The following is a 26,628-nucleotide window of genomic DNA, read 5'->3' as shown; positions in this document are numbered from 1 at the left end:
TCATTTCAGCCATCCTGCCCATTCTCAATTTTGAAAATGCCTGAGCTCATTTTATAGCATCTCAGTTAAGTGTTGTTCTTAGTCTGAGACTGGTGTCTAGAACTCACAGGCAGCGATTCAGAATTTATAGGTTAGTACTTGCTCTGCTTAATACCTTATATTATAGCTATTATTAAAACAAAAAAAGCTCCAAAGTATTAAAAAAAAGAAATCTAAGTATTACCTTCACCAGTTCCGTATAACCAGTCTCCCTTGCTGTCCACCAAGGCTGAGCTTTCAGTCCCTTGACATTGTAGAGAGAGCGCTGCCAAACTGATGCAAAGTGACCTCTTTGGTAGCCAAGCTCATACCACTTGTATGCCTAAAAGATTGCAGTTTTTAACAACCAAATTTAGATCAGTAAACTCCCACAGGAAAAAAGTAACACGCTTTTATGGTAAGATAACAGACTGTCCCTTTGGATGCTGGGGTTATTCTTCTAATGTAATGCAGGAACAACCACTTCAAAGAAAAAACAAACAACAAACCCCCAAAATCCCAACTAACGATCCCAAAATAGATCAGTCAGCCAAGGCTGTTCAATCCAGCATTAGCACAATAATCTTCTCACAACAACTCCCACCAAAGATAGGTCAGTAATGTAGCTGCTATCCTTTAACCTGGGAGATCCAATTTTTTGTCAGCTTGGTCACTCTTGTTTTCTCTGTTTCAGTTCTCTAGTTATGAATTAAACATGACTGACTTCTGCTGCCAGTGGAGATGCTGTGATGATGAAAACGCTGCTGGCTTTGTGGATCAAAACTGTTACTTAATTATCTAACACATACATGCACTCGAGTTTCTTCAAGGATTTGTTGCCGCACCAGAACTGATCATATGGTAGAAACCTACTGAGGTTAATACTAGACTTTTGCTTGCCTTGCTCTCCCTTCCCACAACTTGCATTACCCCTGTATAGCAGCAGAACAAGGTCCTGCAAAGAAAGAAAATGGGATCCTTGGAAAGAAAAGATTTGGCCTGAGTAGCACTGTGATGAACCATATACAAAGAAGGTTCCATCCAGGTGTCTCCCTCCTGTCCAGCAGTGCTGCGACAGCTGCAATATGCTAGAGAATGCACACTCACAAAGGATATGATAGGAAGCTAAGCAGGGAGATAGGAAGATAAGAAGTCTGGAGCAGGACTGAAGAAGGCAGCACTCCTCTGCTTGAACAGAAACCATCGAAAATCTTCTTCGTCATGCACTGAGTCCCTCTCTAGGTAGAAAGCTTGAAATTCATTCCTTCCCAAGCCTGCAAACTATCCAGTTCACCTCCACCTAAGTGTCACCCATCCAAACTTGAACCATGTTCTTCACCCAACCTAATACTTATCTCACTCTACATAAAAGAGCCTCCCTGGTGCTTCCAAGTAAAACTGTCTCCCTACACCTTATCACTGGTAACCTTCCCTGGCTGTACCCACCTCCCTACCAAGGTGTCCTCAAAAAACCCAAACCCCTTCACTTTTCTTTCTAGCAGCAGTACAAAAAATATGGACAAGACAAATACTGTCCCTAGTAGCATCCTGGTATAGTAGTTTAATAGTTTAGACTATTTAATTGTCATTTGTTTTTCAAAGAGGGTCATTTCTCCATTTTTAACTCAGGAGCATGTGACAGTTGTTCATTAATCTATCCACATTTAGCATGAAATCAAGCAAAGCTTTTTGTGATATGAGTCAGTCATGAGAACAGTCTGTGACTTATAAAGACATACAAAGAGCTACTGGAAATTCTTCATGTCATAGATTATTTCTAAAAAAATTCCAGGTGTCATCTCTGAGATTTTCTATTTCAGACACAAGGTAAGAAATGACTTTGGGTTGGTTTGGTGTCAAATTTTTACTTAAGTCTCTATATCATATTTTTTAAGAGTCTGTAAATTTTATTCAAGCTGTTAAAAAATATGCTACTCTGACCTTCATAACTCTCTTGAAGTATGGAGGAAAGACTGCAAGAGACCATTACTTTACAGCATTTATCTGAAGTACAGAAAAGCAGTGGGGATGAACAGAATAACAGCAGACCATAGATAAGCTTTCAACTTTTTTCCCTAGAGCAGCTTTGCAAAGCTGTGCATGGGTCAAAAAAATCATCTATTACCTTTGGGTAACTACACAGTGTATCTTTAAATTTTGATGTTATCTTGGTTAAGTCTCTGAAATGGAATCATTATGATGGATAACTATGTTCCCCAGGATGTTAAGTTGTGATAGCCATGTGATATCAAAAGAACATTTCATTGATATCATGCAATTGAAACAAATCATTTGTTTCAGCCACTGATTGATGAGTATGAATGCTGCTGCTCTTTAAGATCCATCAGCTACAACCACAATGTATGAGAATGTTAATCCTTATCTATTATAAAAAACTGTGCTACGAGGTTGCCTTTGACAGCATGGAGTAGGGTTAGCTTGCCTCACTCGTCTCTTCCAGCCCTGAGTTTCCAAGAGAAACCATTCTTTTCACATGCAGATCTTGGCAGTGGAAAGACTAAATAATGACCACTGTACTATTCAGGACAGCTACAACAGTAAAGCTTTTCTGTTCTGAAAATTAATGGTCTCAGATGCACTCAGCTGATACAGTCTCGTTCTATAATACCTTCTACAGTCCTAATTTATCTTTTTTTTTTTTTTAAAGTCAGTTTATCAAAGTACAGTTGGAAAGGGCATACTCAACGCTGTTTCCCTATCACTTACCAAGGCCACATTCATAATTCCTAATTTAGCTCTCTAATAGATGAATATCTACCTTCAACAAACCTCCAGTGATAGCAATTTCACATGTTCCTTAAATATTGATCTGTTTCCTTGATTAAATCTTGGAAGTTCAGCAAGTCTAGCAAGGTCAGTGAGAAAAATTTAGCTTAATTGTGGACTTCTCAATAAATTTTCAAGTCTCCTCTATGCCAAGATGTTAATACATCATTGATTTAAACTTCTTCTACAGCAGATTTGACCATTAACTCCATAAACATTAACACAATTATCATGGGGATGGGGATGATAGACATTAATTACATCTGTGTGGTATCTTTAGTCAAACATTGTAAGGGGATGCTCTAGGCTCAGTCATTCAACACAGAATAATCCATGGAAGTATAAAGGGATTTTCTTTTGGTTTTCTGTTCATAGGACAGACAGCGTGTGCAAGGAGAAGCTGTGTGTGCATGCACATGTGTGTCTATGTACAGAATGAGGCCAACATTCTCACTGATAAATGAAATTTTAAACTGAAAAAAACTTCATTGGAAGAATATTTTATTGTACTTTCATAGGAGACATTCTAACTTAAAATTACAGATGTTATTTATTATATATTGTTTCATTGTATGTATAGAATATTGTAATAAAGGTTCCGTGATTTACAGAAAAAGAAAATTAACCTGATGAACTAGGCTTATGAAAGATCACTAACATAGGCTTCATTATAGTCCACCTCTGTAGTTTACATAGAAGAACTGCTACCAACCAAGCCAAGATACTCAAGATGTCAGCATTCTTCAGTGGTTTAGGCATCAATATTTCAGACCTGTTACTAGAGGACTGATTAAAAATTAGTTCCATTATACTTTTTTATTATTTTTTTTCTTTTTTTTATGTTGCATATCCAGGAATCTCAGCAGAGTTTTTTGGTTTGGTATTTTAGTACTTTATTTTTCAGTTCATGCCCATAGTAAAGTTCATTACTAGTAAGACACTTGAACAAAAGCCCTTTGCTCCTCTACCATGGCAACAGTGATAATTCACACATTTAAATTTGGCTTTTACATTGATTTTGGTTTTAAATTAGCCAACTGGAAACTCTTCTGGTTTTCTGTCACATACGTTTGCTGTTGTTGGGCATGCAACAGATTTGTTGAACAAATCTTTGCTTTTCTAATCTGTTTGCTACTTTAATTAGAACAAATACCATAACACATTCAGTCCTCTCATGGTCTTCTTTTACCACATACTCATTGGTGCTCAAGGTCACCTTGGGAAAGAAGGGGGGTTTGCAAAACAATGTTACAGCAGACCTACGAGAGGACTTCTACACAATGATATATGTGTAATTGTGTCTTTTTAACTATGGTTAAATTTTTTTTTTCAGTGTTAGGAACAGAAAACAGACTCTAAGAACACTTTCATTTCATTTCTGAAAGATGTTCCATCCCTTGGTTCAAACTGCCCCATTCGGGCTTCAAAAGTTTTGGTTAGTTCTAAAGCAAAGGATGCTAAGAGTTTGTGTTGTCACAATACAAACAATTGTGTCACAATTGTATTGTCACGCCGATGGCAGGGTTTTTTTCTGTTGCTCATATTGACCTCTACATACACATGCCAAGCTGCCACTGCAATGGGCATGTTTTCAACACTGAGACCCAGCTTAAAGGTTTTTCTTGATCCTGCAGTCTGCCTCAGGTTCAGACTTTAAATGAAGAACATGTTAAATGTGTACCTCTTTGTCTCCCATTCTCTGCAAGGCATCACCCAGATGAAAATAAAAGCGTCCATCATCTGTGCCAGGGTGCCCAGACTCTAGTCCCTCCTTAAAAAAAAAAACAAAAAAACAAAAAGGCAAAAGTGTAAGAGAAACTTCAACAGGACTTCTGAAAGACTTCACCTGATTGCTGTGAATTGGCTGCCAACTCTCTGCAAGAGACAGGCTATGAAACTGGGTATAAAACAACCACTGTGGTAACCTGGAACTTTGGTTGAATGAACATAACACTTCAGTGAAAAGCCTTTGAGAGATGTTAACAGTTTTCTGAATGCCATGGCCTCTCCCCTCAGTCTCTCCAAGACAGAGGTGTATTGGGATACGGGCAGTTGCCCCGACCCTGTATCACAAAATGGTTTAGATTGGAAGCCACCTTTCAGACCGAGTCTAAATGTTCACCCAGCACTGCCAGGTCACCACTAATCCAGGTCCCTCAGCACCACATCTCCACAGTTTGAAACCCCTTCAGGGATGGGGCCTGAGCCAGGCCATGACAAGCGTTTCAGGAAAGTAATTTTTCCTAATGTCCAACGTAAACCTCCCTTGGTGCAACTTGAGGCCATTTCCTCTTGTCCTATTGCTTATTCCTTAGGAGAAGAGACTGACCTGACTCCAACCTCCTGTTCGGGAGTTGTTGAGAGCCAGAAGGTTTCCCTTGAGCCTCCCTTCCTCCAGGCTAAAGAATCACAGGTCCCTCAGCTGCTCCTTACAAGACTTGTGCTCTAGACCCTTCCCCAGCTTTGTTGCCCTTCTCTAGCCACACTCCAGCCCCTCAATGTCCTTTTTGTAGTGAGCGTATATATGTATACAGAAGCATTTTAGAAAGATGCATTAGGGTTTTATTTTGTGGTATTTCTTCCCAAACAATCAGAAGTATACACAAACCCTCTCTGGATTTTTCAAGAACCTTAAGTTTTCCAAACTCAACCAAATTAGATCCTCACAGATGCATGCTTAGTGTTAACCACTAATAAAAGAAATCCCTGATGTTTAAGAATTGCTGAGTCTCAATGTACAAGCTTGTTCCAATTCATAGGCAGAGATACAGCAATATAACCCCAAGACGCAGCTGAAACTCTGATTTGTGATTGGTATGCTTCTAGCCTGACATGTTTTATATATTGCAATTTTGGGGGTTTTATTACAGGCAAAATATTTACTGTAGGTGAGAAAAGAACAATACCTTCAGGTAGGGTATGCTTTCTGCTATCTTGTTTTCTGCCTTCAGGATGAAGCCATAATGTACTTTGGCAAAGCCATCGTCCGGAGCCAGGCTCAGAACCTGTTTGAGAGCAAATAAATTAAATACTCATGTTTGGATCCATGCAAATTAACAAACCTGTGCACATATCACTTGGCAGTGATGCAATGACACTCTTGGCTTAGCTGTACTTTCTTCTCTCTTTCTCCAGAAAAATCTACTACAAGCCAAACTCTGAAGTATCACAAATAACAATGATTCCAACTAGAATCTCTGAATTGCATTATTTCTTTGGCATCCATCTTTCTCCACCCTCTCATGAATTACAGCATGCTACATGACAAGATTAACACCGTTCATTAACATTTCAGTTACAGATATCCCAGGTTTGACTGATCTGAAGGAAAGCAGCTGCTTTTGAACACGTCTACAGCACAGTCATGGGAAGCATAGTGTAGAAATACACATTAAATAGTTTAAAGTTACAGAAGTTCATACTGGTTTATGTCTGAGTGATAACCTGACTTAATTTTGTCAGAGAGGAAAATCCACAGGCAAATATCTGGAGATGGATATTTCACAAAGACTGTGCAAAGAGAAAGATTTGTGAGAGCAGGGACAGCTGTAGGCAAGGACCAGTGTGTGTGGGAGTGTTTCAGGGAAAGGAGGTGTGAAGCTGGCTGGTTGAAGCTCTGAAACACAGACCCCCAACATAACTCTGATAAATTAAGTGCATTTTGTCTGCCATTGCCAAAGGGAATGAATGTCTTGATCTACTTTTCAGCTCCATGTTTCCATGAAATATATATTCAATATCATTTGTAGCTCTACACAATATCAATCCCTTGGTCAAGTCAATCTGTTGTTCATCCTCTTCTCTCCTTAAAACAAGGGTGGATGGTCTTATCAGGACAGATCCTTAGTCTGTGAGGATCATCACAAGAGCATTCAGGCAGTGAACTACAGAGGTAGATACCTGATGATTGTCTAGCACAAGCACAAAGCAATGGATAGAACAAGCACAAAGCAATGGATAGACAAGAAATTTCTCTTGCCTACATCCATTTTTCAAAGTTATTAAAATTATAGCTGTGGATAAAATGTCTGCATATATTGTAGCCATTTCTCTCTGCCTTTTCCAGTCACTATCTAACTTAATTTCTCAATTAAAAGAATCAGAAGCAAAGCCAGAACAAGTTCTCTGAGCCCATTTCTTTGCTTTCACAAACTTTATTACATAAAAACTACACCCAAGCAAAACCAGAATCAGCAAAGTGTGGGTATAAAATGTTATGAGTTAAAAATAGCAGCATTTCACTTCTTTTTTGTGGAAAAGAGCTACTTTGAAGGAATAGTGAATTTGAGAATTTATCTGAAGTTCATAATATCCTAGTATGGTTTGGATCAGAAAGTTTTTTTAAAGATTCTCTAGTTCCAACCTCACTGCCATGGGCAGGGACAACTTCCACTAGACCAAGTTGTTCACAGCCCCATCCAACCTGGTCTTGAACACATTCAGGGATAGAGGATACGACATATATTAGTAAAAAGTGAACTGAGCAAGTCAAAGATGAGCTTGTCCCCTAGTATAAGAACACGCTACCACCTCATGCACCTTGTGCCTTTTGACTACAGTATTCTGTGTATAATTATTTTGGTCCAAGAATCTGTACCTGCAGGGTGGAATAAATGACTGACAGAAATAGTTATTAGCCATATAATTCCATTACAGTTCCTTTAACTATAGGATAAAGCTCTCTGATTAATTAAGACAGAAGAGGCTTTTCTGTAACATGGTTCATTTCAACTACGCCGAGTTGCATTAAGGCATGATCTACATTCAGAGCCCTTAAAGAGAACCAAAGAGATACAATCAGCAGAAATTACACTGGAAGTATTTAATGTAAATTGTATTACTCTGTTGCTGTTGCTGCATGCAATATTAATTATGTTTAGAAATAAGTTTTACTAAACTGCTCATAGCCCATTAAATATTAATCATGAATATAGAAATTAACCTCTGGGGCTATCAATGGCTAATTAGCCAGGGCAGAGTACTGTGTTAATGTGGAGATTCTGCTTTTGGTACCTGAGATAGCTCAATCAGAACTGGCTCATGCGTGTCTGTGCAATGCTGCACTGAGCTGTGCAGACTTGCCTCAGCAAGGCAGGCAGAAAAAGTGCTATTAGCAGAGTAACTGGTCTTAGAGAGTTCCCTTCCACTGCATTTCATCATAATCTGCAGATCTTTGAACACAAAAATAGCTCTAAATTCTACCAGGACTACTTTTAACATCATGTTTTCTTTGAAAACAAAAATAGCTCTGAATTCTACTAGCACTACTTTCAACATTATGTTTCCATGTCCCTAAGTGTAATGTTCAAAAGAAAATGCTTTAATATTAGAGGCAAAAGTGAAATCCTTTCCAGCTGGATCCCATTTTCCATCTGTGGTTCACCATAAATCCTGGAAAATACATACTAGAAAAGTGTATTTTGTGTCAGTTAAACAAAACCACCCTATAGTTGAAAGTACAAAACTCTCTTGTTCAGTGTTTAGACACATTGCTTCTGTAGCTAAAAGAAAGAACATACATTTAAGACTTCTGAAATATAAATGTGACTGTAACACTTCAACAGTGGTTAAGACAACAAACTTGGAATGGAAAGCAAGAACTGAATGGAAAATAAGTAAACTAGCTATTAAATCTAAAACAAAGTTTTCTCTCTCTAGGATTCCTTGGGTACCTATTCAGTTCCTTGGAGGTGAGGCAACCTAGAGTTAGTCTGGTCCAAAATGGTCTATGCTGTAACCCCCGTGTAGAAGACCGTGTCTGAAGAGTCCAGCCAATTGTGTGTGATCAGCCCATACCTAACACAGACTGATAACTCCAAAATAAGATCAAAATGTTGCACCAGGAAGCAAAGGAGGACACAGGTACCTTTGCCCCAAGAATCTAGCAGATTCCCAGGACATAGGAAATTCAGGGCCTAGATTCTCCTGCACAGAAGAGTGTTCAGCTACTTGGGAACTTGCCTGAGGAGCAGAAATAAGTACCACATGCACAAGAAGTTAGACAACCGCGAAGAGAAGAATGGGGGGAACCAGCAAAAAGCTGAGCCTTTAGTCAAGCAAGGGCTGTGCTCTCTTGAAGATGTAACCTGAACTCTGCTCTCTCTTCCTAGATGTTCATGCCTCCTGCAGTAAAATCTACTCAAGACGTATGAAGAGTGGCAACTAGCACCTTGGATTCATAAACATTGGAGGCATCTATTGTGTAGCACTGAGTTCATGCTCCTGTCTGTGCTCTTACATTTTTCTGTCAAATGACTGATTTGTCCTATGCTAATGAGAAGAATTTATTCACACTACAAAAATTTCCCAGGTTTTTCAAAAAGCATGGGAAGAAGATGATGTCTTCTGGAGGGCCCCAGAACAACTTTTCACAGTTTGTCCCTCTCTTTACTGACTACACACAGAATGTGAGCTCCTATGGTAGGAGCTCCAAACCATATGCCAATCACTTTCTAAACATGCATTGCAACAGCTGATCAAAGCACTCCAGAGCAGACCATATGGTCCCTACACAATCTGCCCAAGAGCATGTAAGAAACCTCCAGTATAACCAAGCATAAAAGCAGGTACCCATGAGCTTATGCCTGTTTCTTTGGCTATGTTTTCTTTCTTAAAATTTTTCATGTAAATCTTTCCTGAATTATAGGACAGAAAAAAAATTTACATTACTGTGTTGGAATTCACCCTGAGGAATAGCTACAATATGGACAAAACCCATGTGATCTTTTAAAAATAATAAACCAAACTCCTTTTAAAAGATATATATTTTCTGTTCTTTTACAAGGACAGAACATCACTATGATCTACTCTATTTCATTGGTTAGTGAACAGCAAAACAGAGCAGTTACACTAGATAAAGCCTATGGAAGCATGAAAAATAATATATTAAAAGCAGAGCAGTTCTTATTTTGCATATCTGTTCTTAATCAGAGCAGTATTCATTTCTTCTGAAGTATATCACTTCAACATCAAAGTAATTATATGGTAAACTCATTACCTTCTTCCACTTATAGAAAGTCCTGTGATTACTGATACTGAGAAATTCTAACTACTGTATTGTGTGCAGCAAAATACTGGAAAATTGCAGAGGAATATCTTTTCCAAAAAGAGTATGGTTTTGTTTTTTCAAGTTCCTTGCAATTTGAGAAGCAGGTTTGGTTGATATACTCTATCTTTCAAAGCTGATGGTTCCAATCCACTAAGAAATTTTGGCAACAGGCCAAAAATTATCAAACAGGAACATTTTACAAAGAAGCCTACAAATCAGCCAAGCAAACATTATTCTGGCAACATTCTGTGATCTCTGATCAGGTGCTGACAGCTTGTGCTCTACCAGTGCCATCAAGCTCCACCTGTCAGAGGTGGAAGTTAACAGAAGTTAACAGGGTTTCTAGACCACAAGAGCAGAGTGGCCCTTCCTGAAAATGAAGGAACATAAATCCAACAAATTGTCACACTACAAATATCATGGAAGAAACACAGAATTTAGGCTGCCTACAGAAATAATGACAACCCAAAGGTTAAATAGTGAATACTGAACTACTTCATCCCATAGTTACAGTGGTCCTGTAAAAAAGTAGGCTTATTTCTGCTTTCCATGTCTTGCAGAGAAAATTTTTTATACTGTGCATTCCATCTATATGTGTTGTGAATACATTCCAAATCGGGCTACCAGAAGGTATAAGAACTCAAATATTATTAAGCATATGGAAAAAAAAAAAAATCATGCTAAATACAGTGTTTAACAAAAAATTAAAAGCGAGCAATCTTTAGAATGAAAACATGAGTGCAAATAATCTTTTTCCTCGGCTGGGATGGAAACTCACCTCTTCATACACTTTCTTGGCATTGCTGTTATCTCCTATCAACAGGTAGCCAACACCAAGGTCATTCTTGAATGAAGTATCACTGGGAAACAGCTGAACTAATTTCTGCAGGGTAACCAGGGAACCCCTCATGCGACCTAATTTGATTGAACAAGACTTAATTACAACTACAGACAGAAGTAACTGTAGTAAAGAGACTTATACAACATCTAAGAAAACATAAATCAGAGTCAAGTGTTCTACTTTCACTGACGATCTCATGATTGATCAAGCAGAACTTGAAGAAACCTGTGCAGACAGGAGCAGATTCAGCTGCTGGGTTGTCACTGAGGGTGCAGCCATACACGAAATAAATATTTCAGGACATCACTGTGAGTGCACATCATGCAGTGTTGTGGTAGCCTCTAGTGGAGAACCCGTTACAGTGTAGCAGTGACAACATTATTTAAGCTTTGGTTGCTTTTTCACACACAGATGTCAAAGACCTCAACAAAACTTGGTAAACATATCAAAATAAACTTAGTCTGAAGTAATTAAATGTATTTCTAGTCTTAAGCAATGGTCATACTCTTTTTCTGCTGCAAAAATAACCCTGTCTGATATGCTTAAAATCAAGTATGTTCCTTGATTTCCTAGATGAGGTCTTGCTGAGGAACAAATCAAGTTGATATTAAAATCCAACCCATGGGAACAGAACTCTTCTCCTTCAAAATTGACTGTGCCTGATATTCTAAACAGCAGCTCTTGGACATCACAGAACTGAGATCAAACTTTCAGATGTTATCCCCAAGCTCGATTCCATTCTTCTCTGTCTTTGCAGAAAGTTTATTCTGGATATGTTTACTCTGCATATGACACTAATTTCCTCATTTCTTTCAGCTTCAGTAGAAAAAGAAGAACTTTTCTTCTTTCTCGGTCAATACAAAATTGTGACCACCTCCCATGAGAAATTCTCACACCTAGTCCACTCTTGTCTACAGGCACTATTACCAGACAAGCAACTATGTCGACTAGCCTCCCTAGGGAAAAAAAAAAAAAAAAGAATTTTAAAATACTTTTCAGAAGCATTTATGAGATTAGGAACAGAAGTCCTACCAAAAATTCAGTGGAACTGGCACTTTTACATCCTTGGGGATCTTTTATAAGTCTTGCTCATGCAACTTCTATAATTTTTAAACCACCCTCAGATCTTACCAAGAAACTGCTGCCTGTCTGCTTCCCGTTTCAAGCTCAGCTTTATGAGATCTGAAGGGACATTTGGCAGACTAACGACCTCATCATAGGTGTTGATAGCTTTTTGTAGCATCTCATTACTTCTCATTTTCTCAGCTAAGTCATCTTCAGACTAGAAAGAATAACAAAGCCATCATTAGAACACATAATAATCTATTAGCCTTAAAAATAACTTTCTTTTCTTAAAAGGCAAACTATGCAATTGTCAGACTACGGGAATAGTTTTAGAATTGTCTTTAATCTATATATTTTTTGACATAACAATGGAAAACTTGTTTGGTTGTGCTTTATGGTAAGGCAGATCAGAATTAGTTAATTCTTGCATGAGGAAGTTTGCACCTAAAACATTCATTAATGCAGATTTTTAGTTAATATTTGTAGAAGAATTTTTGCCTGTGAAAATAAATGAAACTATTTATTTTAATAATACAGAAGAAGTGTAAATTGCTGCCTATGGATTATTTGTATACTAAGCCTCACACTGGCAGCAATACACAGCTCAAAACAACACCAAGAAGCATTTCTTCCATATCTTCTGACACAAATTTATTTACACTGTCTTAGAAAACTAATTAGGAATTGGCTTTCCTCTTGCATATGTTCATAGAATATTTACCCTAAAACTGTTTAAAATTTGTCCATCCTTAGCTTTTCTTCCTTAAGCTACTTTGAGGATGGGAAATGCCCAACAAGATACTCAAACAGTTATCATCTGATTCTCAGAGATAACTTCAGAAATCAGTTTATAGCATGACTATTGTTCACCAAGTAAAAACTGGTTCAAGGGCCTCATTAATTGTAGAATAGCACAAGTCCCTTCTACAGTGAGGGCTTCACTTTGTTCGTCTTGATTAACATGAGTTCAAGCAGTCTTTTATTACACCTCGTGCAGTGGGACTACCCTACTATTTATGCAAATACATACAAGGATTGTTCTCTCCTGAGACACCCCAACATGGCTCAAAAGTATTCTGAACATCGAGCTTATTTAGTGGGGTTTTTTTGGAGGCAAACACCTGAAACAGGACTCGCTCCACAAGAAAAGCTAATTAAGCCTCCTTGCTTAAGAATTCATGTTCTTTATCCTTTAACACTTGCTCTTTTAAGAACTCCAAATCCCCTTTCCTTTTTCACCCAGTGAAAAAGCAGCATTTAGCCCAGAGCTGAGTGACATGTGGATTGACCCACTGCAGCAAACTGTAGGTAGCAGCCAGGTTCTGCCTGCTGTTCCTGCACTGGGACAGCTTGGATTCCTCTCTTACCATTCATCTGACGGCCTTCATGAGAGCTACATCTTATCTGTGTGTCATTTACAACACTTCCCATTAGACTAAAGTTTGGGAAACTCCCAAAAGTAATTTTTAGCTGAAAGCTCCCAAAGTGATTAGGGAGGGATAGAGGACTGAAACAGATACAATAAGACAGATCACATAATTCTTTATTTCCCTAGGAAACATCCATAAAATTATAAACAGTCTGACATGAGTTTAGAACTCTATTAAGTTTTATTTTATCTTCTGTTAACATTTATTGGTTTTTTTTTTTTTTTTTTTAGTACCTGTGCTTTCCCATATCTTGCTCGAGGACTCTGTGGATATCGATTCACTAGTGCTTCAAATGCCCTTAGAGCTTCTTCAACTTTTCCCTTGAAAGTAGAGATATTTATCAGCAATTCTATGTAATAAAAACAATGAAGAATGCATGACTGAATAACACATTAGTTTCCCCAATTAAAAAAAAAAAAAAAAGCAGATTGAATCAACAACTTTCATTCATATTTTTGTGGCCATTGCCTGCTTGCTTAAGAGAAATTAATTGCCGTTATTTATGAAACAATATTATCTACTTTCCATGATTAAAATGAATAGTTTGGGGTTTATTTTACTCGTGTTCCCTCTGTTGACTGGAAAAACTGCTGAGATGACAATGACCTGTCTCTGTAAAGCTGTGAAGATTCTATTGCTAACAACAAAATCCAGATTGAATGGAAAAGAGAATAGAAAGAAAGTTCTAGAGATATGTGGAAATTTCTTCTCTGCATACCTCACATGATGAACACTATTGATACTATGGATCTTCTAGGGCAAATGCTTTAAGACCCATCCACAGTGTATGGCTGTTTCCTTCAAATATTTTGTATAACATTGTCCCTCAGGACAGCTCACACACACTCTGTGTCTCTTGACTGTTACATAAAAAGTTCACGTGACTATGGTATCCTCATGATCCTCTTCCTTGGAACCATTCCAGGTCAGGTTGGCCGGGGCTCTGAGCAACCTGCTCTAGTTGGAGATGTCCCTGCTGACTGCACAGAGGTTGGAGGAGATGACTTTTAAAGGTCCCTTCCAATCCAAACCATTCTGTGACTGATGCTGATTAAAGAAGTGAGGATGGAAGCTGAGAAGAACCAGCTGCACTGTTAAATATGAGTGAAGTGCTGCTTGGCAAAATTTGGCATCAGATCTTACTGTCACTTCCAACTCTTACAGCTTTATAAATATGAGTGGACTATTATAAACAACTATCTATCTTCAAATATTACATATGTTTGATTTGTTACTAAATTGGGGTTTTTATCTTGTGTTCCAAAAGATAAACTAGGCTCCCAGTGAAGAGTGGCAGGCTGAGGTCAGTGCTCTCTCTGTAGCAGCCCTTCAGCCCCATCACAGTCCTACAAGAACTCTGAGGCTGTGCGGATGGCAACGTGAAGCTAAACCTGCACAGTCAGTCTTCTAAAAATCAAGAATGATCCTACAACTGCAGTGACTAAAAGGGGTTTTGTTGTACTGTGCTGAAAATGGCATATCTGCTCACTCAGCCAGCTAAAACCCAGGGTACAACAAAGACCTGCAGACGTTCTCCGTGTGAGGCATAGCAGAGATTTTACAAGACTTACAGACAAGACTTAAAGTCTCTCATTTTTAATAGTCACATAGTCTTGCTTCACTATTTTCTTTTGCATTTGGAAAAGGAACATCTCTGCAAAGGTCTTGTTTTTTGACACACTTGATGAAATTGAAAGTTATAAGAGAAGATGACTAAAGAGATGTTGTTTGTTGTTGGGTTTGTTTATTTTTCACAGTCAAGTTATTAAGCTCAGAACTACCAAAATTGACTGATGTTAAGGTCTTGATGTCACTGGTGGGAAGCAGGAACACCTGCTCTGTGCTCTTAGCAGCTATATGGGAGCAGAGACACCCACAGGACACACGGAGAATCCCAACAGAAATACCTGCTACAAAGATCTGCACCTAATGCTCACAAAGCATATGGACACTTACCAGAAGATCTGTAAGAACACACAAATTATTGATGTTCTCTGACAGTAGTTGACTTCAGTACTCAAATGGAGAACACAGTGATAAGACAGAACCATGCAACCCTGTTTTATGGGATTAATTTAAGCAGTTTTTTGATGGCAGGAATTCAACAGTTAAATCTTTTCAAAGTTAAAGGTGAGCAAACACACGTGAACAGACACACACTTATGACTTTAAAAAATTTTAAGACAAACTATCCAGCAGAAATGAAATTTTAAAGACAAACATGCACTGAATAGTTAATTTTAAAAGCTAATTTCACAGGAAGGAATCTAAACTCTCCCTATCTAGGTAATATCAGTAATTCTCCCTTTTTCCAAGCTCATTTTTATTTTACTCAGTGAAACATTCAAAACTTACTTTTTTACGTAGTTTTTCTGCAGCATCTAGTTCAGCTTTAATGGTCTTATCAAACTTATTTAAGAGCTTTGGTTTTTTCTTCTTTTTAGCTAGAAGAGATTTAAAAACCACACAGTTCATTACTTCTTATATATTTCACAGCACTTGTCGAGTGCTTGATTTCTGACTTACTGCAATCCCAAACTCCTGTATGGAAGAACAATCTTCAGTCAGTCAAATTGAATGACTTTGCAGTCAACTTTTTGATAAAGCATTTTTCAGCTCAGCTAGTCAAGGATATTTTTTTCAAATGGTTCAACTGACATGGAAGAACAAAGAGAACTGCCATTTTTCTACATTTATATGGTATTATAGAAAATATAATTACCAGGACATATTAGTAGCTTCTACAGTTGTGCCTATGTATGCTTACTTTGTCTAAAGCAGTTACAAGAGCTGACAGTAATTATAGTTCCTCAAGGGACTCAGGACTCAGTTTCCACAGCTTGGTTTCTAAGCTACCACACAGTAGCAGAGGAGCAGCAGTGAGAAGCAAACCAGTCTTGAAGGAAATTGTGTAAAGCAAATCACATTTGAGGCAAATTGAAGCAAATTGTGTTGATTTAGAGAGCAATTTACTCCATAGCGGCTCACTCTTAAACAATGTCTCATTGCATTAAGTATACTAGTTGTTAAAAAAATGCAAATATGCTGCTGAAGGGTATGACAGCAGATAACTGCTCCTCTCCACATGTGCTACAGCTGAACTTTGCTTTTGCACTTCATTAGGGAAAAAAACACACCTTTTCTGACACAAGGAAAAATATACTGGCTGATGCAAGTAACTACTCATTATGTATCCCTGTAATTAGTAGCACATAATTTTGCTTGAATAATGCATTACTGTTTATTTCCTCCCTCTATGGACAGTAAGTTATTAATAGCATGAAAATAAGTAAAATTATTAGTTTAAACAGGGAATGCTGTAAAAGGTTGATCCTTCTTAAAATAGAAGTGACAGATTGTCCAAGGCTTTAGCTACCAAGAAGTTAAGAAGGAAAAATCTGTCTGATATAGAAGAGTTTCCTCCTTTTTCAGGAAATACCAACAAGTACCATACATTACTACATTGGTTTTGCTGCCCTAAGCACTTGTCATTGTACCCTATGACTTTAAGTCAAGCATTTATACTCAAGCATACAGTAATGCACTTCAGAAATGGAGTTCTCATGGAACTGAAATGACTAAAGAGGCAAAAGGGTTGTTAGGTTTTGTGATTGAGGTTTTTTTTCTTTTCTAAAAATATACCAACTCAGTTTTCCAAGAAACCATTGCTATTTTCAAGGCCTGGCTTGTTCAGCATTTGGGGTGGATGAACTCAGAAGCATCAGTCCAAGGAACTGATAAAAGCAGGTGTCCCCAAGGTCTTTTTAGGGTGGTTGAGCTCATAGCTGCTATGTGAAACTGTCATCTATTGCTAGCAGGAAAACTGAGGCATGTCAGTACCTCTGTATACGTGAGCTAGGGAGCTTCCAGCTGGATATCATAGAATTGTTTAGGTTGAAAAAGACCTTTAAGATCATCAGTTCCAACTATTAACTTAATTCTACCAACTCCACTGCTAAACCACATCCCTAAGCACCATATCTATATGACTTTTAAACACATCCAGGGATGGTGATTCAGCGACTTCCCTGGCCAGCCTGTTCCAGGGCTTGATAACCCTTGGTCACCACCAAACACTGGGTTTGCTCCTGCTCTCAAAGTAGGAAGTTGTACTCCAGAAGATGCAATCCACAACTACAACATCAGTTCTCTATTTAAGACTGGCCAGTTACACAAATCCTGTGTATTCAGTAAGACAGAACACTTATTTGTCAGCTGACTTCCAGTATTCACGGAAAGACACAAGGCCTTAAACTCAGTATGCATGGCAAAGGAAGGAAGCTTTCCCACCTACCCAGAGAGTCTTACTGCCTGTGGGATGTCACCTCCACAACACCTCTGAGTTTACAAGAAGATAAAGCAGAATCGGCTCAGAAGAAAAACTGAATTAAAATCTCACAAGTCTGTGGCACAAAGATATAACATCCTTCCATCACACCCGACTTCAGTGATGTATTGGAAGAACCACAGTATGATATATAAAAGAATTATTACCATTTTAATGCTCTACCAGATCTGGACAACAAATCACCCTAGCAGTTGTGTGATTGTGCATTACTTCAGGTACATGGTAAAAATCTGTAAGTCACTGAAGAAAAATTACATGTTTTTTTTCCCCTCTGAAAACACAGAAGTTAAATTCTTTGTATCATTGAATTTAATATATTGGGTCCCATCTGCTAAAAGATTATTACACTAGAAGGAGGCAATGGATAATTTATTAAAATACCCCTGCAGGGAGATAGCAGGCTATCTGCTTCAGAGAGGAATGCTTGATGGCTACACTGAAAGCTCCCTGGTGAATCCTTTAACATATGACTAGAATGGGAGATGAAAACGATTGCTCATTATATAATGTTTACTGTGCTATATTGGTGCCTAGCAGCTGAGTAATATTTATGTTAACAGCTCCTTTCCAGCTTTTCATATTGATGTCCTGCTGGGCTAGAGCTGATCTATAATTGTATTGAAAATGGGAAGAAAATACTTTTTTGTAATGCAGGGCAAAAAGGTCACAGAATCATAGAATTGCTTTGGTTGGAAGGGACCTTTAAGGTCGAGTCTGACCATTGCCCCAGCACTGCCAGGTCACCTCTAACCCATGTCCCTCAGCACCACATCTACACGGCTTTGAAACCCCTCCAGGGATGGGGACTCCACCCCTGCCCTGGACAGCCTGGGACAGGCCTGGACAACCCTTTTAGAAAAGAAATTGTTCCCCATGTCCAACCTAAACCTCCCCTTGAAGAACCTTGAGGTCACTTCCCTTTGTGCTATCGTTTGTTCCTTGGGAGAAGAGCCAGGATTCAGGATGCAGCTTCACCAGTGCCGAGTACAAGGGACGATCACACCTTTAGTTGCAGATGGACTTTCAAATAAGATGCTGGAATTGAGTTCTCTCTACTGTCATTATAATCTTAAAGGAGCAAACCTCGAGGCTTCCTCTGTCGTGCATCTGCTACCACTGGCATGTGAAACAAAGGAGCTAGGACTCTGGTGTTTGGTTATTCACTTCATAAGACACAGGGATTCAAGATAAACCACGGCCTTCACAGCCACCTTGAGGACACATGGTCCCTAGTTTTTGAATTGAAAACTACACCAGAACAATCCTGCTGCCCTGACTGCATGTTGTGCTTGCTAACAGCAGGCAACTTTTAGTTAATTTTTAAATAAAAGCTGTAACTATATAACTGTAGAGGTTATAAATATATAATGATGTCTCCTTGTTTCTTTCCCACATTGGCAAAAGTAGACAAGTAGGAGATGCCATCTCTAAACCTCATCTGAAATGGAAACCTCCTGATGTGACAGTCTCATAGCAGGAGGGAGGCTCCTCGTGCCAGTTCTCAATCTTAAACCTGTCAAAACCTAAGGAAGCCATTTCCAGGGGAGCTTTGTTTTCTACACACCCTTCTATCCCTGCTGTGATACAAATTCAGTAATAACACTCTTGGCAACTTATGGATGGGAGCCTTAAAAGACAATAAGTAGACACTAACGATCATGATCTATTCTAGTTTTCCAATGAATTTCGTGACCTTCTGTTTTACTAATTCCCCTCATCCCCTCTCAAACATTCCAGCCTTCCCAGTCTGAGTTTCAAAGTTTCAATTATGGCTGAAAACCAACCATGTAGATTAGCAGACCAACTACTTTTACCTGGAATTCAAAATTTGCTCAAATAATTGTCCTCCCTCCACATATGAGGCCCATATCATTACCCAGATTAGCTGTTGAAATTGTGCTGCCTCTCGGTGGGTGCTTGAATGAGAATTTGATGATGATGAAACTCTCCTGTCATTGTCCTGTTGTTCGGAAAGCTCGTTAGGTGAGATAGTGTCAGTGATCTACTTGCTTTATGGGCTTCTATAAATGATAACTTACAAGGTATAAAAGCAAGTAACTGCATCTAGACAATTTAAAGCCAGCAGCACTACAATAATTAAAAGATGTTTCTAAAATGTATTGGTAGAACAGGTAAAACCTCTGTAATCAACTTATCAGGGGCAGCAATCAGACAATAAAAACTGAGGCATTTTAGGGACTAATAAAGCTGTGGAAACTAATGACTATAATAAATCTTTAGCTGCAGTTATTCCAGAACAATTTCCCTTGCAGTAAAAAGTATTCTACAGGGTTTTCTGTCTGAAATGACTGTTGTTTGGGTAGATGCTGATCATAAGAAACAATTGCAGAAAGGCAATTATATTTTTGCTATGTATTTCCATCATTCACTTTGTCCTTTTATCCCAAAGTCCTCTGGCTTCATTCAAAGGCTAGAATCAAGCAGACCTTTGACAAGATCAGAAATGAATTTCTTTGTTGATTTTCTGTACAGAATACATGTATTATCATGTCCTATACATTTAGTTCAGCATGGTGTTGTGCAGTAGCTTTGGACTTGGAGGACTACGCTTTTGTGAAATACAGCATTGGTCTTTCTGCCCACAACTCCTGTCTGATGCAGGATACAAATATACAAGTAAATCAATATGCAGTGTGTATGCAAGCTGAGCTTGCAAGGGTGGAACTCAGCCAGTGGAATCAGTGGAATTCTACATACTTTGTGGGCAGCAGGGCAGGGAGGGGATCCTGCCCCTCTGCCCCGCTCTGTGGAGACCCCCCTGCAGTGCTGGGGCAGCTCTGGAGTCCTCAGCACAGCAGAGACAGGGACCTGCTGGAGCGGGGCCAGAGGAGCCCCAGCAATGACCCGAGGGGGGAACCCCTCTGCTGGGAGCCCAGCAGGGGAGAGCTGGGCTGGGGCAGCCTGCAGAGGAGGAGGCTCCAGGGAGACCTTCTTAGGGCCTTTCAGAATCTAACAGAACGTTACTTTCAGACTTACCTTTCTCTGTTTGGCCTGGTTCAGTTTCTTCTTTGCTTTTCCCTAGAATATTAAAAATATAATTTAATTGAAATAAACTTATGTCAGTTTATGATGAAGAAAGAGATACAAAAAACCTACATCTTCTACTCAAAATATGATTGGGACAACATGATTTTTTGTTAAATGTTTATATTTTAAAGTAACCATGGATTACTGAACTATATAGTTACATTAAAGGTCTTTCTCTGTAGATGCTTCAAATATTACATTATTGCTTCTGTCAGAAAATAGTCCATAAACTTTCTCCTTTGGATATTTGGCAGATTTTGGTGATACACACAATACAAGCTATTTGCATGAAAAAATAAACCTTCATTAATTAAAAATTTTTGGGAACAGTAGCTTAATATCTCTATTTGATTAAAATATGAAAACCATTAAAATTAATTGGGAATTTAGGTTTCATTTTCAGAAGCAATTTGGAAGCTCTTGTCTTCCTTCAACTTTTAAAATAATTTAATTCAGGTGTTTCAGAAACATCTGAATGCAAAGGTAAATGTTAACTAAGCACCAGGTCTTCTGTAGCAAAAGACAAAGAACATGCTGTACCAAAATCACGTGTCTGTTGTGAAGGTGGCACATACAAATACAGCTTTGGCCTCTCTGCTTTTTCTCCTCTCCAAATTTTTTTTTATTCTGCCTTTCTCTACAACATTTAAAGCAACTTGCCTAACAATTCTAATGTTATTCTGCTCCATCCTAATGAGCTTCCAATATTTCCTCCCAATAAACTTGAGAGAATATACCAAAAAGAGAGGTCAGTTGGCTTTTTAGTTATTATTCTAACATATATTCTTTAATTTTGAGGAAATTTTATCTATAGAAGAAAAACCACATTTTTGTTAATTTCTAAGTCAGAGACACCTTGTCAGAACGTTCAATTTTCAAAGGTTTTTAAACTCAAAAGCATTATATTGTGAATAAATACACCATATAAAAATGCTGAAAAACTATTCTTTTCCATGGAGAAACTGGGTTATGCCAACACATGCAATCAAACTATTTCACACTGTAATTTCACCCTTTAATACAAGCTGACAACAGGTACAACTGAACTTGCAGACTTTAAGACTGAGTTTTGTATTAACTGGATTATAATATGATAAATTAAATAAACATGGCCATGCTGAATGTCATTCACCTCCTCAATGACATCATAAACGTCCAGATTGTCAGTTAAATGGAAATAATGACAAAAATCTCCAGATTCAGTTACATACTATGGGGTAACTTGGGGAAGGAATATTATTACTAGAACAGGATATTAATGAAAGGGTTGTTCAGAACTTGCTGAAATACAGGCTTTTGGGGGTTTATTTTTTTGTGCATACCACACACTAAATCAACCAATCACACCTCTCTGTACATCAACAGAAATAGCAAATTTTTCAAAGAGCTACAGCACAGTTCCAGATGAGATGCAGAGTGGTTTATATACTCATATTTCTATTATTTTTGCCAGCCCCAAGCACATAACTCACTGCAGGACAGTAAACCATGACACAACACACTGCTGAGCCACCCGTGTTCCCTGTGTCTCTTCCCTTAGCAGCAGCACACTCTCACCTGACCTCTTGCCTCATTCCCTTTTGGTCCCTCAGCCATCCTCTTCCACCCATCTTGGTCATTCATATTCTTTCTGCAACTTCTGTTCCATCACAGGAAGAAAAGGTGTGAGCTCACCACTCTAAAGCCTGTTCCTGTCTCAAATTTCTTGTCCAGCTTCACACTTGTGTATCACTGACAAACTCCTGCAATCTATCACCTGCAGTTCTCAACACTCACTGATGTACCAGCATCAATTCTCCAGATTCTCTCTTAAACTTCTTCCAGGCTGTACTGTGCTAAATCAGCCACCACTGATTTCACCAAAGCCTCTCCAAGGACCTTTAAAGACTCCAGCTTCTCCTTCTAGGTAGCTGCTTTTGAAATTCATCCCCCCTTGACCTTGTTAGCTCTGAAGATCTTGTTTCTCTTGGCACTCCCCACGCTGACCTCAGAATACACTTCAGCATCATACTCAGCACATATTGCTGTCCCCACCTCCCCCCCGATCCCCACCTGACTTTGATGCTGTGAAGGCTTTTAATTATGCTATTTCTGACAAAGATATATATGACAGTATATATATCTGTATATATCATATATAGTAATATATATATATATAACTATACATGACAGTAAATCTTGAGACTATTTTGTCATCAACTTAAACCAACTGTTGCTCAAACAAAAAACTTCCTTAGCTCTTCAAACCACTCTCATCCTTTGCCCATTTTTAATGCTTACAGCAAAACAAATCTAGGGCAAAATGACAGACAAATTTTTTTTCACCAGTCTCTACAGGCTAAGGCTGCTATCACTGTGTTACATATGCACCTGGTATTCCCAAGAAGGTTTCTACTACAAAGAACAAATTTATTTTTCATATTACAATACATCTAAATATTCGTAAGCAGGTACAACAATGACCCAAGTGACAGCTACAAATGTATTTCAGACTTGGTAGATTTTACATGAATTGAAATCAAAACTATAAATGTACAATAAAATTTGTGGTTTGTCTATATCTAATTTTTGAAACATGTAAAATTATACAATGATATTCAGTAAAACCATGACATTTTTCACTATCTTTCCCATATAATAATTTTCTTCTTAGTGACATGTGATGCCTGTTCAATTATTCAGAAGGTGAAAAAGTGACTTAAAATCATTGTAAAACTTTAATATTAAATAAAATTGAGTATCCTACTTTTATTTAAATTTTGCTTTCCTTATTGGTATTTATTCCTGTGAATTTAAAAAAAAAAAACCAATTGCATCCAAGACTTCATAGATTCACTGATATGGCAAGAAGCCATGCAGCAATGTGAAAATATAAGGAGATGTAATCTTTTGACTTTTTCTTTAACTACAATTCTTTATCAAGCACTATTTCATCATCAAAATATGGAGGTGTTGGAAACTGAAAGGGTCAAAATCTTTCTTTTCAAACTACTGCACAGAAACAACACCCTTGCTAGATTTCTCATTTAACCCATAACTGAGAATATTTCTCTGTGAAAGGCAGACATCACACTTCTCCCACACATTAGTGTTTGTTAAAGGGTGATATCTCATTCATTTTAAGTTACAAATAGAAATTATTTATTATTAAATCTTTTATTGGGAAAATTCAGGCCAAACCTCTTGCAGAATAGCTAATACTCCACAAGAAGGAACACAACACAATTAGGGAAGATGCAGACCTCAGAGTAATGCCCATTTCCTTCACTTAGTTTCATCCAGAAATATAAATTATCTCTACTTGCTGTAGCTTTTCCTCCTTGTAAATAATACTTGCAAAGGTGTTTCTAAGCATTCAAAAGTATTACTTCAAAAAATGATATTACTGCTCAGTGGCTGAGGCAAATATTTATCCACGTAGTTAGTATCTACCACATTTTGGACAAAATAATGACACTAGAAAGACAACAATATTCTTCTGTGCTTTATTGCAGCCAAACATTAAAACAGATTAAATATACATTTTATTTTTTTTTCAATAGTCCACTTGACCTTGCTCAGCTTGGCATATTTTTGTAAACATGAAGCACGTAAAATCACATACCCAGTTACAAAATACTTAACATTTGATCACAGCATAGTATACTCTCACAGTCCTATGATTCTACAAAGAGTCTGCCACTGTTATATAAAAAGCCCTCCATTCACCAGTCTAAAATTATTCCCAAGCTTCTTCACAAAATATGGCTTTGTAAAAATTATTGCTCTGCAATTCACAATCACAAGTAATTTCACTAGGATATCCCATCCCAAACCACATCACAGTCTAAAACTATTATTGCTTTCCTGAAAAGTCTAAAGAAATCACTTGGGGAGATCTGTTCGTTGATCAGACCCTCATTCCACTTTCGTGGAGTTTTACTGGAATCCCAGACAAAAAAAGGCAAACATGTACAACGCCCCTGACACTGGAAATATAAGCAACTAAAAACCTGACTCCAAAACAGTGTTACAGAAATTTAAAATCTCTCCATCAACCAAAAGGCAACCCCTGCTAGGGGCACCAAGTTGGATATTCTTCTTAAAAATTCATCTTATTTTATTTCTTCTAATCTCCTGGATCAGGTTTGGCAATTTCCTAAAAAAATCATAGCAATTATTCCTGAGCCAAAAAGGAACATTTGCAAAATGCCAAAGAATAAAATCTGTCTTCCTAATTGTGGAACAGCAGCACAGAACAGGTAAAAAGTACACCTGTTATATTTAAATTCAAAATCGCTCCAAGTCTCAATTTCAGACGTACCATTTACAAGAGCATTTATGATTGAAGGTCTTCAAGTTTGATATCCTATTTTTCTAAAGGTTGAACTTCCAAATATTTTTTTTTTTAAATAAAATGTAAAAGTCAATTATTTACCCAAATTTGACTTTTTCAATAACTCACTGAAATTATTAACTCCAGCTTAGAGATTATTATATTGGTAGGCAAACCAGAAGAGTTTTACTGAACTCAACTTGATTCTGGCAACTCAGCTTTGTTGCAATTTACATTGTACCCCTGCCAGGCTATTATGTAGCTTCTAGACATTTTGCTTTAAAAATCAAATGTGCATAAGTAAAAGAGAGTTCTAATTTAATACAAAGGGTTTCTGAAAAAAAAATCAAGTAATTTAGCCCTTTTATTGGTATGAATTAAACATATGCATTTTGTATCTTGTTAGACTATTTCAAAAATCACCTGAAATTCATGTAGTGTAACTGTTGACATAACATCAGTGCAAAAAAGATCCAAGTCAAACTTCACAGCATAGTGTGTGCCTGATTAGTGTCTTCAGTAAAATGTAGTTAGGCTGTATGCTATATCAGCAGTTATAAAACACTTAAAAATGCATAATAGTACAAGTTTCATTTGACCAAACTGCTCTGTACATACTGTATGAATCCACAACAAAAGATATATATTAAAATCTGAAAAAAAAAGTACTTGCTGCTACATTATAAATAGAGTATTAACAATTGCTTGAACAGCACAAATGAAACGCAGCTCAAAGTTGCTCTGTCACAAACACAGAAGAAAAATAATGAATTCACTAAAACTTGACCAAGAAAAAAAACCCAAAACTTAGACAGGAATGTAAACTAAACATCCAAGTGTTAAAAAAAGCTAACTAAAATGACAGCTGGCTACAACCCATTTACAATATCTTAGTGCTTCTTCCCCAAACCCTGAACTGCTTGGTTATGACATCATAAGATCTATTACAACCATCTGCTCCCCTTTTGTAGCGTATGGTTAGGGCTGGTCCTCCTGATGTAGGGACTTTTCTTTTGAAGCTTTAAGTATCTGAAAAAATAAGGGGAAATCTATATTAAAGGACCAACCAAAACACAACTTATTCTAAAACAAGAACTAAACCCCCAAAACCCTAAAGGCTAAAAAAATGCAACTTTGTAGCAGACTAGTTAATTTGAGGAAGTTATTGTTGCTAAGAGCTATCATAATTAATAGAGACAAAGTTGCTGGATAAGGTGGGACATGTAAACTTTTAAATATTTATCTAAGCAGCCAATTTTTTTCTCAGCATATGGCACTTCATCCACCTTGTAAAGGAAATCTAGGCCATGTCACAAATACATTCAAACCAATTTTATTTTTTTAATTAAAAAAAAGTATCAAGGATGCTAACAATTGGAAAAGAGGAGCCAGGGAATGAGGAAGGGTACAAAGTTAAGTGGAAACTTTTATACACATAAGGGATTTCAACAGTTGGTAAATAAATACAGGGCTATAAAAATGTCAAGGACACAAGATGAAAGAGGAGGGATGGGGGGAACAACCCTTAGATATTTTAAAACTGAACATATACAAGAGAGATCAAAACCCAAATACACAAAGTATCCCCAAAATAGTAATATGTCTTCTTTAAGAAGTGTCTCCAACACACATCACTATCTGTAATTTATGTAAAACAGGAGTAGCCAAAAATCCTAAATCAGCAGTATTTCAACACTAGCCTATTACACCACTCGAGTGCATTAGTCT

General features: G+C 37.7%; 1 protein-coding gene across 1 annotated transcript in view; it reads right to left on the bottom strand.

The window, feature by feature from the left end:
* Nucleotides 1-223: 223 nt before the first annotated feature.
* Nucleotides 224-26,628, bottom strand: part of ASPH (aspartate beta-hydroxylase) — a gene marked incomplete at its 3' end in the record, with an annotated part of 65,417 nt that continues 39,012 nt past the window's right edge. Inside the window, 8 exon segments of the mRNA XM_008950306.1 lie at nucleotides 224-361; nucleotides 4,487-4,576; nucleotides 5,712-5,810; nucleotides 10,632-10,768; nucleotides 11,826-11,976; nucleotides 13,423-13,509; nucleotides 15,545-15,633; nucleotides 20,535-20,576. Coding sequence (XP_008948554.1) covers nucleotides 224-361; nucleotides 4,487-4,576; nucleotides 5,712-5,810; nucleotides 10,632-10,768; nucleotides 11,826-11,976; nucleotides 13,423-13,509; nucleotides 15,545-15,633; nucleotides 20,535-20,576 — 833 coding nt within the window.

The sequence above is a fragment of the Merops nubicus genome, unplaced genomic scaffold (genome assembly GCF_000691845.1).
Source record: "Merops nubicus isolate BGI_N331 unplaced genomic scaffold, ASM69184v1 scaffold10622, whole genome shotgun sequence".
NCBI classification, from domain to species: Eukaryota; Metazoa; Chordata; class Aves; order Coraciiformes; family Meropidae; genus Merops; species Merops nubicus.
This window is presented reverse-complemented; position numbering and strand designations above follow the sequence as displayed.